This window comes from Penicillium psychrosexuale (assembly GCF_028828465.1).
Source record: "Penicillium psychrosexuale strain IBT 29551 chromosome Unknown utg000002l, whole genome shotgun sequence".
NCBI lineage: Eukaryota > Fungi > Ascomycota > Eurotiomycetes > Eurotiales > Aspergillaceae > Penicillium > Penicillium psychrosexuale.
The window spans coordinates 7292828-7309456 of record NW_026643187.1 but is presented as its reverse complement, the minus strand read 5'-3'; the positions used below and the strand labels follow the sequence as shown (position 1 = coordinate 7309456).

The window sequence follows — 16629 nt, the reverse complement described above, 5'->3', positions numbered from 1 at the left end:
ATCCACACCTCAGGCCAATAGTCATACCTCAGGCAAACATAGTTATCATTCTTCGCCGGGGCCAGCCCGGAACTTACGTAAATTGCCCAATTGACGTTGTTGTTGTTTTTTTTTAAACATTCCCAAGGCGAACTCAACGACTCAACATGGGTCTTCATGCTTCAATATTCTTAACCTAACCCAACCACCATACAGACATCTCTAGTCTGTAAGAGAAAGCACTTTCAACTCATGTCGGCCGGTGGCGAACATCTCAAAGATGAAGGCACCAAACGACAGGTCGTATTGGCCGGCGGGATTGCAGGGCTGATCTCGCGGTTCTGTATTGCGCCGCTAGACGTCGTGAAGATCAGACTGCAGTTGCAAATCCATTCGCTGTCAGACCCTGCGTCCCATAATAGTGTCAATGGGCCTGTTTATAAGGGGACATTGTCCACTATGCGGACGATTATGAAGCAAGAGGGAATCACTGTACGTTGAAAATACTACCTTGCTTCCCGACGTTAATGTCAATATACTAACGGGGATTTGTTCTCACAGGGCCTTTGGAAGGGCAATATTCCTGCCGAAATGATGTATGTCTGCTATGGTGCGATGCAATTCACCGCGTATCGAGGAACAACCCAAGCCCTCGCCCAACTTGGCTCCTACAGACTCCCCCAACCTGTCGAATCCTTCATTTCCGGTGCAGTGGGAGGCGGATGTGCCACGGGAATGACATACCCGCTTGACCTCCTCCGCACGCGATTTGCCGCGCAGGGCCCGGACCGTGTGTATAGCTCGCTTCGCGCCTCGATTGTTGAGATCGCTCGGCAGGAGGGCGCACCAGGATTCTTCCGGGGGTGTTCTGCCGCTGTGGCACAAATTGTGCCATACATGGGACTCTTTTTCACAACATACGAGGCGGTTAGACCAGTCATGACCTGGGAGGATCTGCCGTTTGGTACAGGCGACGCCGCAGCCGGTGTTGTGGCCAGTGTACTGGCTAAGACGGGTGTTTTCCCCCTAGATCTCGTGCGAAAGCGCTTGCAGGTACAGGGTCCAACAAGGACCCGTTACGTTCATCGAAATATCCCTGAGTACAACGGCGTCCTCCGAAGTATTGCCATGATTGTTCGCATCCAGGGCGTGCGTGGTTTGTACCGCGGCTTGACGGTCAGTTTACTCAAGGCGGCACCGGCAAGTGCGGTGACGATGTGGACCTATGAGCACACATTGAAGGTTCTTCAAGAGCTCAATGTCGCTGCTGACAGTTGAAGGGAATCTTCGACTTGTATCACTAGTAATAATTTTGCATGGATCATTTTATGGCGTTCTCACTAGAGGGTTCAAGATTTGGTTATACAACAAGCGGAAAAGTCACATAATACTTATTAATCTGATTTGATTTTTTGATACTTTTTTTCCGTCCTTCGACTTGTCGATCAAATCTAGGGCTTCGTCGGTCGAATGGACAGATCTCCAGGAGAGCATGAACGGGGCAAAGGGGCCATACAAAGACAGTAAAGCAGATTCTTGGAGAGACCGATGAAACTCTTTTTCAAAGGCTTCTTAAATTGATTGTGTTTTCAGATATTTCCCCGTTATTAGTGTTCTAGCTAGAATATATTGAAAGCGACTTGAAATTTGCAAAATATATATAGGAACAGTAGTGGGGTGTTTCTCCATCCAAGTAGATGTGATATATTTACATCATAGATTTGCAATCTATCGACTTGCGACAGGAATCTTTCTCATGTCTGAACCCATGAGATTTAACTTAGGTCGCGATTTCACCACCGAGTTCATTGCAGACACATGACTCATACTGCGCTTGAAACAAAGAGGCTAGAAGATAACCAACAGCGGGCAGTGTTCGATCAGCCGTTTCGATATCAAATTGGTCACTGGGAGAGTGTTAGCTTCTTGCCCTGACACTTGGGTTGGTGATGAAAAGCCCATCCTGGCATCAACTAGCAGGTATGCCGGGATATCCGACTATTCTTTGGATGATGCTGTTGACTCACGCCATATTCTTGTGTGGACTGGGAGCCAGAAGCTATGATGCAAGCCATAACTGAGCAGGAGTTTGCAGACCGTCATCTCCTTTGTACATCGCTTGCGCTATACCTTGATGAAAGCGGTCAGCTTGTGGAATGGGACAGACCTCAGACATTGTTAACCACGCGATCCGAGTTCCTGGGATTGTGCTAGGCAAGAGGCTAATGACGAGCTTTTCCTGTAGGCATTCTTATAATAGCGTGCCCTTTTATTGATGAGGAATGGTATCATATGGGATTTTGAGACCAGTAGGATGATTTGGGGCCATGGTTCATAATAGATACTAGAATTCTGCATGTATTGAGACAAGTTTGATGGGAATTTCTAGCTGAATGCCGTTGCCATTGTCATTATAAGTCTGACCTGGGTTGCTTCCACGTCAAAGAGACCAGCTTGTTTTGTGCCGACATCTTCTCTTACACATCTCCCCAGAACCTCATCTTCATTCCCATTTTTATCCCAAAACTTGTCAGAACAAGCCATAATGCGAGGTGAGGTATGTATTCTCTACTATTTTACTAGACTTATCGTGTCTATGGCGTTGACTCGCCTATACACTTCCCCACACCAAGCTACACTGGCTCTCATCCACTCAATACCCAAAACGAAACCAAAACAAGAAACGCTAATATCCACTTCAATCCACTAGATCTGTCATATACACATTGGCCAGGCCGGCACGCAGCTCGGTAATGCTGCCTGGGAACTGTACGTCTCTTCATTGCCTAGTATCCCGATATGTCCGCTGATCATGATATAACACAGGTATCTACTTGAACACGGTCTGAAGCCCGATGGCTTCATCGATCCAGATGTTACCGACGAGGCGGCAAAAAGCGGATCCTACGAGACGTTCTTTACTGAAACATCCAGCGGCAAATATGTTCCCCGTTCCATCTTCGTCGATCTTGACCCATCGGTATGTGACGGACCACAAAGTTGTCAAAAGGCATATCAGCTGAATAAACAGTGCTAGCCCATCGATGAAATCCGCACTGGCACCTACCGTGATCTTTTCCGTGCCCAGCAGCTGATCAGCGGGAACGAAGATGCTGCAAACAACTGTATGAATCAAAAGTATTCGAGCGAAAGCTAGTAACCCAGCTAACATGCGGCAGATGCCCGGGGCCATTACACCGTCGGTAGGGAGATTGCTGGAGCCGTGATCGATAGCATTCGTTATGTGGCCGGTATGAACATGCTAACTCGAGCCTTAACCCTGACTTACTCTCAGCTAATGTCTTCATAGAGAACTGCCATGCCCTGCAGGGCTTCTTGATCTTCCACTCCTTTGGTGGTGGTACAGGGTCCGGTTTTGGTTCACTGTTATTGGATCATCTGACCAGTATGTATGGGCGCAAGTCCAAGCTGGAATTCTCAATCTACCCTTCTCCGCGTACATCGACTGCCGTGGTAGAGCCCTACAATGCCGTTCTCTCAACCCACAGCACGATTGAGAACTCCGATTGTACCTTCCTAGTCGACAACGACGCCGTGTACGATATCTGCCGACGCAACCTGGATATTCCTCGTCCTGGATATGAGCATCTCAATCGTCTGATTGCCCAGGTAGTGAGCTCCATCACATCCAGCTTGCGGTTTGATGGTGCACTCAATGTCGATTTGGCCGAGTTCCAGACCAATCTTGTCCCGTACCCGCGCATCCACTATCCACTGATCTCGTACGCACCGGTAATCAGTAGCCAGCGCAGCTCTCACGAGAGTTTCAAGGTGCAGGATCTCACCTTCCAATGTGCGTGAATACTATTTCAACCCAGTTTGTTATTTTGCTGACCCGGTCATTAGGCTTTGAACCCAACAATCAGATGGTGAATTGCGATCCACGAAGGGGCAAGTACATGGCTGTGGCTCTACTCTACAAGGGTGACGTTGTACCCCATGACTGCACTCAGGCTGTCCACGCCCTCAAGACTAGGGGCACTTTCAGTTTGGTTGAGTGGTGTCCTACCGGATTCAAGTTAGGCATCAACTATCAAAAGCCTATGCGTCGTCCGAACGATGAACTTGCGTGTGTCGACCGTTCGGTTAGTATGTTGTCTAACACCACCGCGATTGCGGAAGCATGGAGTCGTCTCGATCACAATTTTGACCTTATGTATTCCAAGCGTGCGTTCGTCCACTGGTATGTGGGTGAAGGGATGGAAGAAGGCGAGTTCTCTGAAGCCCGTGAGGATCTTGCGGCTCTTGAGAAAGATTACGAGGAGGTGGCTCAGGATAGCGACCCTGTAGTTGTTGAGTACTGATTTTGCACTTGTCTCGTTGCTGCTTCCAACACATTGAAATTATTATTGATATGAGCCGGGCTTGTGTGACATGGAATGATCAAGGATTCACGTGGCCTTCTCTGGCTTTCTATGCAAAAAGTCGTTGATCCCGCTAGACATGCAGTTTTCTCACAATTTTACATGGAGATGAAGATGTGATGGATTGAACACAGGTAGAAAATGAAGGATTTTATTGGCCAAGTCACAAGAATGAACCTGAATGCGAATATATGATCAATAGGCCGCCAGAGAATAACGAACAAAAGCTTGAAGGCCGATATGGGGATATATGTATGATGAAAAGACAAGATATAGTTCTGTTAAGACACGATGCGTCACAATGTATGAAAAAGGGAAAGATAAATATGAGAATAGTGTATTTTCAGTGAATATGGCATCGATAGACGATATTGAAAATAACCACATCTCAAATCAATATGGATGCTCCTTGGCATCAGGGACCGTGGCCGGTGGCGGCGGAGTAGGCTCATCAACGCGGCCTTGCTCCATCAAGTCATCGCGATCGTGACCTACGCTGCTGCGGTGTTGGAAGAACCGGTTGCGGCTGAGCGATGACTGGCCACTACGGAAGCTGTGAGCGTCGGTCGACCGGCGACCGTCATCATGATTGGAGGGAGCGCTCATGTTGGAGGGGCGACGATGCCGGGAAGAAGATGTACGGCTCTTGCGCTCCTCCTCGTCCTCGTTCTCTTCCTGGATGCGGCGGTCTGCAGCATCGCGGTTGGCCGACCGGACGACTTCACCGACGACCACACCCCGATCCTCAAACACATCTCCCATAATATCGTTGGATGCCATGTTGGACATGCCCAAGGAGAAGTCGACGTGTTTGTGCTGTGAGACAGACGGGCCGCGGGCACGGGCATTGGCAGTGTTCATACCCTTGCGAAGAATCGATGGGTGACGGATAGCGCTGCCGCTGCTGGATCCGGTATTCTCTGGCAGGTGGTGAGATTCTTCTGAGATGGGGACTGGGTCGGCATCGATAGGAGCTTGCTGCTCGGCAGAGCGTGTATTGCCATAGTTGACGTGGAACGGAATGTCGAACTTGGCACCCTGGAGGTTCATGCGTGGGCCCTCGATGCCGATTTCCTGGAGGGCGACCATGAGCATACATATGAACTTGTTGCGGCGCTGCAAACGTAGGCCCTCGTTCTGCCAGTTCGACTTATAGAAGAAGACGATGTTGAGTGTGAGCGAAAAGTTCTCGGTGACGGCACGCATTTCGGTGAGTATGTTGCTCTGGAAGTCGCGTTTCTCGCTACGCACAAACTCCAAGAGGCGCTGTCGCAGGGAGTCGAGTTGGTCGATGCTGGTGCCATACTTGATAATGATTGGAACCGCCTCAGCAAGTGCGCCCGAACGGCGCTGATTGAGAATGAAAAGCCCATTGAGGTAGCTATTTGGCGCCTGCACGACATGGCCTTGCATCTTCTTGAATTCGGTGTACAGAAGAGTAATCTCCTTCACAAAGTAATCATCACCAAGACCAGAATCTCCAGCGTTGCCGTAGATGGTCACACGGTCACCAACATCGAAGGGGTGCTTGACAAAGACGAAGACAACCGACTGCAGGAACTCCTGGGCAGTAGCAGAAAACAACCAAGACAGTGCTAGAATAGCAGAGCCCGCGGAGGTAAGCACACCGGCGGCTGAGGTGGAGATGAGCGACAAAAATACAATCAGCACAATCACAAACACGAAGAACATGAAGACATTGTCCAATTTCGAGACGACCGAATCCAAATCCTTTAGAGATGCAGTAATGGACTTGCGCTCACGGCCAATGTCAACGCAAACGGCCTCCAGCTCCTCCATGGAAATATCACCGTTCATATCGCGATCAAACATAGTGAAGGCAGCTTCGGCTTCCTCGCCGTCCTCAAATGCGGCTTTCAAGTCACCACCAAAAACGGTCTCAAAGCCATCCCTCACAAAGGTGCGATACAGACGACGCGCCAAGACCTGACAGCCTCCGGTAGTTCGCAGGAGCGCCAAAATGACCTGATAGGCATCGGTGCTGCGAGTCGTCGCGCGTCCAGTGACGTCAGCGACGACTGCGCCTGCGACATCGCCAACCCGGTTTCCAACTTTGTTCAGGGCACCCTTGGCCTTCCGGTGGGCCAGGCCAGCATAGTGCAACGGGGTCTTGACTCCCGTGGAACTCGGTTCGTCGTTCTTCTCCTCAAATGCTTCATCTTTCTCAGTAAGAGTGGACCGAGACCAATCGTACAGCTTGGACAGACTGCCAATCTGGAATTTGTTGATTTCAATGCGGTCCGCATAGGTCCGCATGTGGAAGCTGATGGCAATCAACTGGATGAGGATCTTTTCGATGAAATTCAGGATAGTCCACACGAAGATGACAATAATGATTTTGTTGAGAGTGATTTCCCATCCCTTGGTCCCCGTATCACCATCCACATGGTGGTTTTTCATCGTTGGCAGGAAAGAGATTTCCACGCCAAGCCACCAGAAAAAGAGCGCCGCGTGAAACTCGAGCTGTTTCGCCATGTCGCGCCATTTCTTGGCGTTATTGGTGAATACACTCGCGAAAAGACCGACAGCTGGAGGCAAGCACTTGCCAGCCACCTAAGAAAGGAAATAGATCAGTAATGCTCGTTGGGAAATGATTCACTGATTGGACTCACCCGTCCTGCCCAGAGAGTCAACCAGACAATTTCCAACCAGATTGAAAACCACAGCAATTGTACACCACCAACACTGGCATTGGGAAACCTGAGAGCGCCGACCAGCAACGGGATCAAGAGAATGAGGACAATGGGGGCAATGTAGGTCAAGTAGCGCACAAGGAAACTCGACTGATGGAGTTTCTTCACAAAGACGGCAAACTGGGTGTTTGGATTCTCCGGGGGTTTGTAAATTGCGGCCTTTTCGTGCAGGGGATTTGTAGCTTCATCAAACTCATCGACGGCTTCGGAGCGTCGCGAACGGGTGCGATGGATAGAACTGCGATCGTGTTCGTCGTCTGGTGCGCCGGTCGAATGCGAGGTCATACGCTCGGCCTGCAGGACCAGCAAATCATCCTCCAGACGAGTGGCCTGCTCCCGACGGGCGGATGGGGTGCGCATTGGCGGATGCCTATCATCATCATGCTCATAATGTGTAGTGTCGACCTTCAAGTGACCCGTGTCGCGATCAGCGTCAGGCTCGGTCACATAGGTGCCGTCATTGGAGGGAGGAGAGACGTCCGAGTGTTTTCGCTTGTCCTTGTCTTCAATGTGGGCTTTTCGTTCCTCCACGGGGGACGACATGATGGCACCGGGCCAAGTATGAGTGGAATTCTGTCAAGGCGGAGAGGAAAGACTGGAATGTAGTGACCGGGGGGGGATTGTATATTGAATGTATATTATACGTTTCGTCTCGATGACATCGCAACCAAAGCAAACAAGAAAAAAGACAGAAGAGAGGAAGAAAAGAACACAGCGAGAGAGTGTGAAGGAAGAGAAGAGGACATGGCCAAGTGGAGTCTGATGGGGAAGACCCATAACAGTGCAGAGCCTGGACTTTTACATTTCACGATGATCTCGATCAGTTTTATAAATACGCTATTGGTTATGGGAAATTAACTCGATTTAGATTTAATTGCCTTCATTTAGAGCATCGCGACTCGCGAATAAGGGGTTGTTGGGATGTATATAGGGGTGGTATACAACATCGTATACAACAGTCTATCACAGCCAACGTACTTTTTACACACAACAACTCCATTCCAACTTCTATTTCAACCACCAACCTTGGGAGCAATCAAATAAGATGTTCCACATACGCAATGTGCAGGGCAACTGCCAATGATCTTCGAGACAAATGTGGCCCATCACGGCTTGCCAACGTTTTGCCGATCCACCAGGTGGCGACAAAGAGATTTGTCTTGGATTTGACTTTGAAGTGTAAATTGTGTTCATAAAAGGAGAACATCGAATCTGTGATAGATGGCAACTTCAATATATATTGTCAAACTATTATTAGACTGGCTTTATGCTTATAGTGATCATGAACGCCCAGGACGCCTCCAACCTAGTTAGGTTTGTTGTAGAGTGTCATGTAAACAACGGTGGCTACAATTCATACAACATACAGTATATATTCTAGGAAAACAGTAAACAGTAAATAGTATAGAATGTTTACATTCAGGTGTTCTGTGATACAACCATGACGTTGCCCTTCCAAACCAAAACAAATCCGAGCCTATGATTTGAGTGACGTTGTACTCCGTACAACATACAACATACGTCGCAAGCACTGACTTACGCACTGAGGCGGTTTCATGACCTCTTGGCGCTCGGTGCGCTATTAGACCAATTATTACAGAGTCCATGCTCTCCATGTTCGAGCTATTCTCCGTATCTTATGCACGGTTGCGATCATCACGTACTTCGTACATTGGATGCAGAAAAACAAAACGGTAAATTCTGGACAGGATAATATTAATCTCACTAACCGAGGTCTTGTCTAAGATCTTCGCGAGTAATCAGGATTGTGTCCAATCAGAGCTCTTGATCGGAGCGATCATCGCCCGATTGCCAATGTGGGAGGTGGCTGTGAAGCGCTAGTAGTTAAATAATGCTTCGGCTTCAAGACAAGTACCCTTACTGGTACAAGATAATATTTCGGGATCCTCAGGGTATCCTAACAAACTAGAAAACACAAAAAGGAAAAACAGCGTCAAGCTGATGTTGGAATTTCCACCACATGGTCAAGATGTTGAAACAGAGACTATTCTCGCTGGGAAAAAAAAAAAAAAACGAATGGAAAGAAAAGAAATGAAATGAAACAATGCCAAGTAAAATGAAAGACCGGAACACCTTGCTCCGAGATTCAGAAAGAAAACATTCAGACATAAGAGACGTGAGGGAGTGGATATGACAATGTATCCACGGGGTACAAGGTTTCCCCGGAATAGATAAACACAGGAAAGTTTACAGAGAAGACAAAAGTAGGTGTGCAAATAATATGTAGACAGAATAGAAAGATATCGCAAGATCATCTTTTGAAGGCAAAACTCAAGTCCGATCGATGTCGCTCCGGGGGACGAGGCGTCTGCTCCGGATCCAGGTTAGGGGAAGGATGAAGAGGTCGCGGCGTAGCTTCAGCGTCCGGGGTGGGACTACAGTCGGCGTCCACGCCCGAACCCGCGTCTCGGGTCAGCGCGCTGCCGGAGATTTTGACTTCAGGGGTAATTGGCAGGACAGCGGGATGGGAAACAGTGCTCGGCGGCAAGTCCGTCGGGGGTGTAGTTTGACCCTGACTCAACAATGTTGGGCTAGTCTTCGATGTACAATTCGGAGAAATTCCAGAGTAGATCGAGGTATCCCGATGCGCTAGAGATGGCCGGTGATACTGAGAGACAGGTGCTCCAAGCCTTGTCGGGGACGTACGAGGACTGGGTGGCTCCTCACCCTCCGATTCTTCGGGGATGCTAAGGGCCTCAAAACGATCTTCTAAGCTTGTACTGGCAGGAGAACCAAAAGAGCCATCGCTGTCTCCGTTATGGGTGGACTCCGCGGCTTGGTTCCGAAGAGCCTCCCTCTCCTTCTTCAAGAGTTCTTCACTGCCACTAACAACGCTGCCCCGACTGTTGGTCCGCATCATCTCAATCCCCAGTTTCGAGCCCGGGCGGCGATTTCGAGAGGGTGGGCTGCGACGTGTTTGGGAGTTTCCAAGCTCTTCGTCTTCATCGTCACCCGATTCGGCGCCCTCGTACCACTTCTTTTCGATGGATTCCTTTTTGGCGCGAATAGCTTCACTTGACGGTTGCCTCCGGGGTGTGGGTTCACCGCTTGAATCCATGGCCGCGGGCGCTGATGCAGCATGAAGAAGGTGAGGCACAGGTACAGAGTTGGGATTTGGCCTCTCAGAGTTCCTCATTGGCTCTTCGGATATCCCTAATCCACCGTGGCCTTGATCCCAATCATCAGACGTTCGATTTATGATCAGAGGAATGTCCTCGGGTTTGGTTTCGGGTTTGAAAGACTCCATGTCTCCGAACACACTGCTGCTGAGCGAATCTTCGCGGCTTGATCCTCGGTGAGAGCTGGGGGGATTAAGGACAAATCCAGAGGAGGCAGAACTAGGGCTGTCCTCATTCATCACGGCGGTAGACCGAGCACTAGACCGAGCACCAGATCCCGGAACAGGAACAGGAACAGGTTGGGAGGGAACATAGTCCGTTGGAGGAGGTTTCCACATGCACCACTGGGAAAGCGCCTCGGTCAGCTTGGGTAGTGTCGGAGGCTTTTGAATCAGGGCGTCGAAGTTGTGATTCTCCGGGAGGTCTTTCAAGTAGCCCGTAACAGCAATTATCGGAGTATGTCGGTTAGCACTGCGTGTCTCCCGTACCATTCGAGCAAAGTCTACTCCGTTGACTTGGGGAAGTCGATATTCAGTCATAATTATATCGAACTGAACCTCGCTGAGAGCGTATCTAACAGCCTCCGCGCCATTTGTAACGGTGATCGTCCGGCAGCGAAGTTTTTCGAACAGGCGTTCCATGACCAGCCGCGAGACAGGGTGATCTTCACAAATGAGCACATCCAATGGCCGGAAAAAGGGCCCTTCTAGGATGTTGATTTGCGACAACCGTCGAGAGCTTTGTCGCCGGCGTTGGACCTTCAGGAGTGCCTTTGTGCGTGGATCCTCATTGTCGGAGGATGAAGGTGAGATATCAAAGAGCTGACTCCGGCGCTTAGGATGATGGGGCACAAAGGGTTCCTTCTGGAACGCGGAAACATCTCCATCTTGAGAGCCAATAGTGTGAGAACGGGTACGGCTCGCTGGGACGCTGCCATGGCGTTGATTGTTGCCCGTCTTGTCAGGGGAATGAGCTGGCATTCGGTTGGATTTCACGGGAGAGGATGCCACTGAACCCAATCTAAGATTTGGCATGCGGCCCTGGTCAGCAGAGGAAGGCTGAAAGGCCCCGCTCGATTGGTAGGAGGCTGACGAGGAGCCCGACGTCTTGCGCCGCTCTTGGTTATTCCCAGTGCTGAACTGAACTAGGAGAGGAGAAGATGGCTGCGATGGCCTGCTGGGAGATGAGTTTGTTTGACTTAGGCCTGATGGGGAAGAAGGTCGATTATTGCCCTTATTCTGTGACAAAGTTCGCTGGAGTGACATTGGCAGTGGGCTCCCTTCCAATGACGGCTGAGATGAAGTGCTCGAGGTCTGAGCGGCCGACGACGAACTGGGTTGTCGGTGCTGCGCCTGCAGAGCCTCCTGGCGCATCTTCTGGATGACATCTTTGTTGGCCTTCTCCAACATCGGAAGATTCTTAAAGTTGAAGCTGCCAAAATCATCGGCCAAGGCTGGTTCACTCAGTCTCCGACTTCGTGAATCCCGAGCATCACGAACGTGAGGAGGAATGTGCAGTGGCATCAAAGGTCGTTTCGATGAATTGACTTGAGAGCGGACCTTGAACAGTGCATCATGAGGTCGGTCGGGGCCAGCGGAAGCTGACGTTTGTGGTGAGTTCTCATCTTCCAACTCCTCTGCAAAAGATTGAAGAGTAGCACCACGGGCATCAAAGTACTCTGTGTCCTCCGGATTTTCGATGTTGGGAACAAATTGTGCTTTGTCTTCAAGCAGTGTGTCCCAGTTAATGTCAGACAACCAAGGATGACTGCAGATCTCCGCACCGCCATTTGGAAACTTCTCTTCGACATTGGCTCCAATTCTGTCACGGGGGTTGAGAGCCAGGAGCTTGTTGATGAGATCCAACGACTCCGCTGAAGTCAACTCCTCTGCATCCTCAGGCCAATTGATCCTGCGATGGAGAATGTTTTCGAAGACTTCATCTGGGGTGTGCGCATTGAAAGGTGGGTACCCAAAGATGAACTCAAACATGATGCATCCCAATGACCACCAGTCACTGATCTCATCTTGGCCAATGCCGTTGATAGTTTCCGGGGCTAAGTAGTCAGGGGTACCGACAAAACGGCGATTGTGATCCTCGGGATCAAAAAGAGCCATCACTGGAGGCATCATGCTTTGATGGGGAGGGGTATTCTGCGCCAATGGATTGCTGAATGTTGGATGCAGGGGTTGAAGACGAGGGGACTCGCCGGCCTCGCTTTGGCCCTCTTCTTCAACCATGCTGGTTGAAAACATACTCGGCGATGAGGCAGGAGGTTCGTGTGTATTGTCATTAAGCGAGAATGCCCTGAACATTCCATTGAGACCATCACTGCCCATGCTATCGCTGCGATATCCCGAAGCTCGACGAGAGCTTTGCCGACTCAAACTATTCTGGTTGAGGCTGAAGTAGGATGGCTGCACGGCACTGGCGGACACTTCCGGGGTGATGAGTGGTGTAGAGCCAGGTGATGAGCTTGCTTGAAAGTCGAATGAGGCCGATCGAGAAGATCCAATCGATATCGCACGGGGGAATGCATTTTGTTTCAGTAGATCCGGAGCAGACTCATCGGGGTTCTTCAGCACCCGCTTCTGACGACCGACCAATCCCATGCGTGAAAGTCCAAAGTCGGTGAGCTTCAAATGTCCCTTTTGGTCGATGAGAAGGTTATCGGGCTTCAAATCGCGATGCACAATGCCTCGGCTGTGAAGGTGTTCAACTCCAAGCACCACCTCACCAATGTACTTCTTGGCCCAATCCTCGGGAAGACCCCCAAGAACCTTGACAAGTGATGAGCAGTCACCTCCGTTGAGATATTCCATCACCAAATAGAGATAATCCTTACTAGAAAATGTCCAATAAAGCTTGGCAACAAAGTCACTCTCCCCTTGCCACATCATGATGGCACGTTCGGCTTTGACGTTGGTGACCTGATTCTTGGCAATCATGTCGGCCTTCTTCAGAACTTTCATTGCATAATACTCGCCAGTGGCCTTCTTTTTCACCAAGTAGACACTGCCGAAAGCACCTTTGCTGATTGGTTTGATTATTTCAAAATCGCGGATCGACAATGGCGCAGGCCGAGGCTGTTGCTGGCTCATCGAAGGTAGGCGTGGGGAAGGTGGGGGCTTCGTAATATCTGAAGAATTCGCCGAGGACTCCCGGCGATGGTGGCGGCAGTGATGAAGGGCCAATTCACTTGCGTATGCAGACGGAGATGCTATCGGGGACGGCAGGCTTTCACCGCCGCTAGACATACGGGGCTTTGGCATGCGCAACGGGGAATGCGGACCTGAAATTCGAGCGGGAGAAGGCTGCCGACGAGGAGAACTCGAAAGTCCGGGCAGTACCAGGCTCCGGCGCTTTCGATCGAAGCTCCTCTCAGATGAGGGTGACTCTGTTCTTATAGCTCCCGGGAAGACAGAAGGCAAACTGCTGTCGCTAGTCTCACCAGCATCAATTTCCGATAGGGAAAGGCCCAGTCGAGAAGGCTGTGAGGTACCCAGGAGTCCTGCAGCACTCTTATAGGATCGCGGGGTAGGACATTCCAATGGGCTGTTAGAACCTGTGGATACTGCTGCGGAGGAGGGTCTGCGCTCCGATTTTGAGAGCAAAGACCGATCTGGCGAATTACGCATTGACAGAGTCAGCGCAGATGTCGGTCGCCGCGGAGAGGGTGCTGCTGGATAGGGCCTTTGTTGCGGTTCTTGGCTCATGATTTGTGAGAGGGAATCTTCCTCGGCAACAGTATTGCTATCGCCCGGAGTAATATTGCCGTCGATGATGCTCTCAGGCGCCAATTCTTCATCAGATGAGCAAGATGAATCACTGAGCTGACCAGCAGCTATGCGCTCCGCCTTGCTTAGCGCTGCCCCGATACATTCCTCGACTAGGACTGTGTATTCTATGCGAATTCGTTCGGCGTATTCAACAATCTTGCGATGACGTACAACGGCATCCACTTTTGCCTTGGCGACTTGTTCAGTGTCTGCCGACAAAGCAGCGAGACCCTGTTCTTGTTCCAGGGTGTTGGTGCTCGGGGACTGCCACTGAAGAACCTGAGAGATCCGCGATTCAGATTGTGGTGACAGCGTCCGGAAGTCCTCTGTGTCTGTCCGGGAAGATTCCTTGATCATCGGCATACTAATCTCTAGTGAAGTATCGCACAGGTCAAGAACGAGTTCGACGATACGAGCCAGTGGTCTCCGAACTGTGAAGGAGCGCGGTCGGTTTGGAATAGCATCGGACGCAGAATGTTCGCGCGACCGAGGCGGCGTGCCGGGCGCTGAATTACTCTCTGAAACAGGACCGGATGACGGAGCAGAGCTCGCAGACGAGGGGCCGATGGCTAACCCTTTGTACTCCGCTTGGGGGAGGGGCATTGGATTTCCATCGCCCCCGATCAAAGGTCTGCCTTGTCGGGCCTCTAAAGCATCCAAGACCTTGACAATGACATGCCGATGCTCATTGAGGTTTTCCTGTGCCATTTGAACATCCATCTCCGCCCGATGTTCCTGCAGACACAGATCTGAGTGTTTCTCGAACCACCATGGCGTAATCTGGCGTTCACATATGCGACAGAGGACGGGGGTCGGGGCAGGATGCTTGGAGGAATCGGGTTCTGTCGCTGCAGCCTCAGCCAATTCGGTCAAATAATTTGCTAATACCTCCGCCCCAACACCCAAAGACTCCACTAGCAGAGGCGGCAGATCGATTGTCACTTCTCTGGGCTCGGTAAGAGGTCGTAACATCCACATGGTCTGTATTCAGAAGGTGTCAGTGGTATAAACGGCGGCGGGCAACAAGACATTGTTGAGGTTGTTGAGGTACGCACATGGCCAGCTTCATCGTCCGTCCGGTCATAGACCATGATTCCCTGTCCCTCCATGTTGAGCACATTGTGATTATGCTCTTCCTCCTCCTGGGACTTCTCAACGTTGTCCTCTGTCTTTTCCCCGATGGCCCGGTTCTCTCTAGCCGCCGGTGGTGGTTCAGGGGCGTACTTCAGGACAGAATCCGGTCCCATCTGGAGGGCGAAGCGAATGAAACGACTCCGCGAATCATCCTGCTTCATGGATTCGATTGCATCGCGGAAGACATCCTTGTTGCCCAACAGAATTTCCGATATCATATGGCCCTCCACTGACTCAGGGGGTGAGCCGACCACCTGCTTCCACGATGGGCTGACCCATTTGACGCAACCCTCCAGGTCCATATCCACAATGATGTTCAATGTCTGTTCTGCCGCTTCCTTCAAATCCTCACGTTCCTCGCGCATATTATCACTCAATGTCCGAGCCATCTTCGGATCGATATTCCGAGCCTCCTGCCGCAACGCTGTCACGGCAGGAGGCGCGAGAAATTGTGGTTTGGGGGAATCATTGCTGGCCATGCTGGCTCGCTCCGGCGACCGAGCGGGATTCATGGTTCAAGGGGGTAGGAAGGCGACAGTGCGATGAATCGAGGTAAATTGAATAAAACAAGAGTATTGTTCCAGCGAAGCAGGACCGTCTGCTGGGCAGCGCGGGTGCCCTTAATCGAGGTTATTGATTCATCCGTAGCATCAAGTGTCCATAGTGAGGTCGTAAGACTTGGGAACAGATCAATGCAAGCTCGGAGTGATGGCAGTCCACCAATCCAACGTTAAATTTGTGTATTCAAAGGCTTCGAGACAACACAGAGGTTGAAACACGAAACGTTAGACGGAGGATAACGGAAGCCGTCTCTCTGCGGGGAATGGCGCGACAACGACGCGCTGGATCGTCAACCTCAGAGGAGGCTGACCCGAGAAAGGGAACGAAACTGGATCGAAATTGAGACCTAACGGTCACAGAAATGGGTAGAAGTGAGCAAGTCGAGAGAATGTTTAAGAGGAAGAGTCGTGATGGGGGGGAAATCGAAGGAGTCGAGGGCGGTGATTGGTGAGCTGTGCGTTTCCTGCACTACGTACTTCCCACCTCTCTGTTTTCTTTTTTTTTTTCTGTTGACTTGTCCTTTATTTGATATCTTGGACATTTACTGTGCATATATAGTATATGGGATCAAGATTTTGTACTATGTTGATCCCTTCTGTGGTGGGAGATGGCCATAGAGAGCTCCTATAGGTATTATATACATCTTATATTTGTAACTCAACGTCATGACATATCAAATAAAGGACGTGAAATACATCTGAATCTAGACATATACAGACAGTATTGGTACTATCTAGATAAGCACTATTCTAGACGTAGTACTTTTGTCTAAAAGCATCCAACCCATGTAGTATGTACTTCGTACTTCGTACCATATATATCCCTTCATGCCGGACAGCCATATTTCCACCAAAACTGCAAAATAGAAAAGGCCAAAAGAAAGAAAAAGAAAAAGAAAATATTTCTCCAAATCCATTGGACGCCACCGGATGTAGTT

General features: G+C 50.2%; 4 protein-coding genes across 4 annotated transcripts; 2 read left to right on the top strand and 2 right to left on the bottom strand.

Annotated features, from left to right (window-relative positions):
• Positions 1 to 231: 231 nt before the first annotated feature.
• Positions 232 to 1257, top strand: N7518_003886 (thiamine transporter TPC1; the record flags this gene model as incomplete). The annotated part of the gene is made up of 2 exons (XM_057184813.1): positions 232 to 471; positions 541 to 1257. 2 exons carry the CDS (start codon positions 232 to 234, stop codon positions 1255 to 1257), a joined length of 957 nt encoding a protein of 318 aa, XP_057046263.1.
• Positions 1258 to 2524: 1267 nt separating this feature from the next.
• N7518_003885 (tubulin alpha chain) lies at positions 2525 to 4304 on the top strand (the record flags this gene model as incomplete). Its single annotated transcript, XM_057184812.1, has 7 exons — positions 2525 to 2536; positions 2690 to 2748; positions 2806 to 2959; positions 3017 to 3104; positions 3159 to 3230; positions 3290 to 3793; positions 3847 to 4304. The coding sequence occupies 7 exons, from the start codon at positions 2525 to 2527 to the stop codon at positions 4302 to 4304; spliced, it is 1347 nt and encodes a 448-aa protein (XP_057046262.1).
• Positions 4305 to 4757: 453 nt separating this feature from the next.
• N7518_003884 (Mechanosensitive ion channel family) lies at positions 4758 to 7621 on the bottom strand (the record flags this gene model as incomplete). Its single annotated transcript, XM_057184811.1, has 2 exons — positions 4758 to 6938; positions 6998 to 7621. The coding sequence occupies 2 exons, from the start codon at positions 7619 to 7621 to the stop codon at positions 4758 to 4760; spliced, it is 2805 nt and encodes a 934-aa protein (XP_057046261.1).
• Positions 7622 to 9350: 1729 nt separating this feature from the next.
• On the bottom strand, positions 9351 to 15643 carry N7518_003883 (protein kinase RIM15; the record flags this gene model as incomplete). Its single annotated transcript, XM_057184810.1, has 2 exons — positions 9351 to 14978; positions 15053 to 15643. 2 exons carry the CDS (start codon positions 15641 to 15643, stop codon positions 9351 to 9353), a joined length of 6219 nt encoding a protein of 2072 aa, XP_057046260.1.
• Positions 15644 to 16629: the final 986 nt, after the last annotated feature.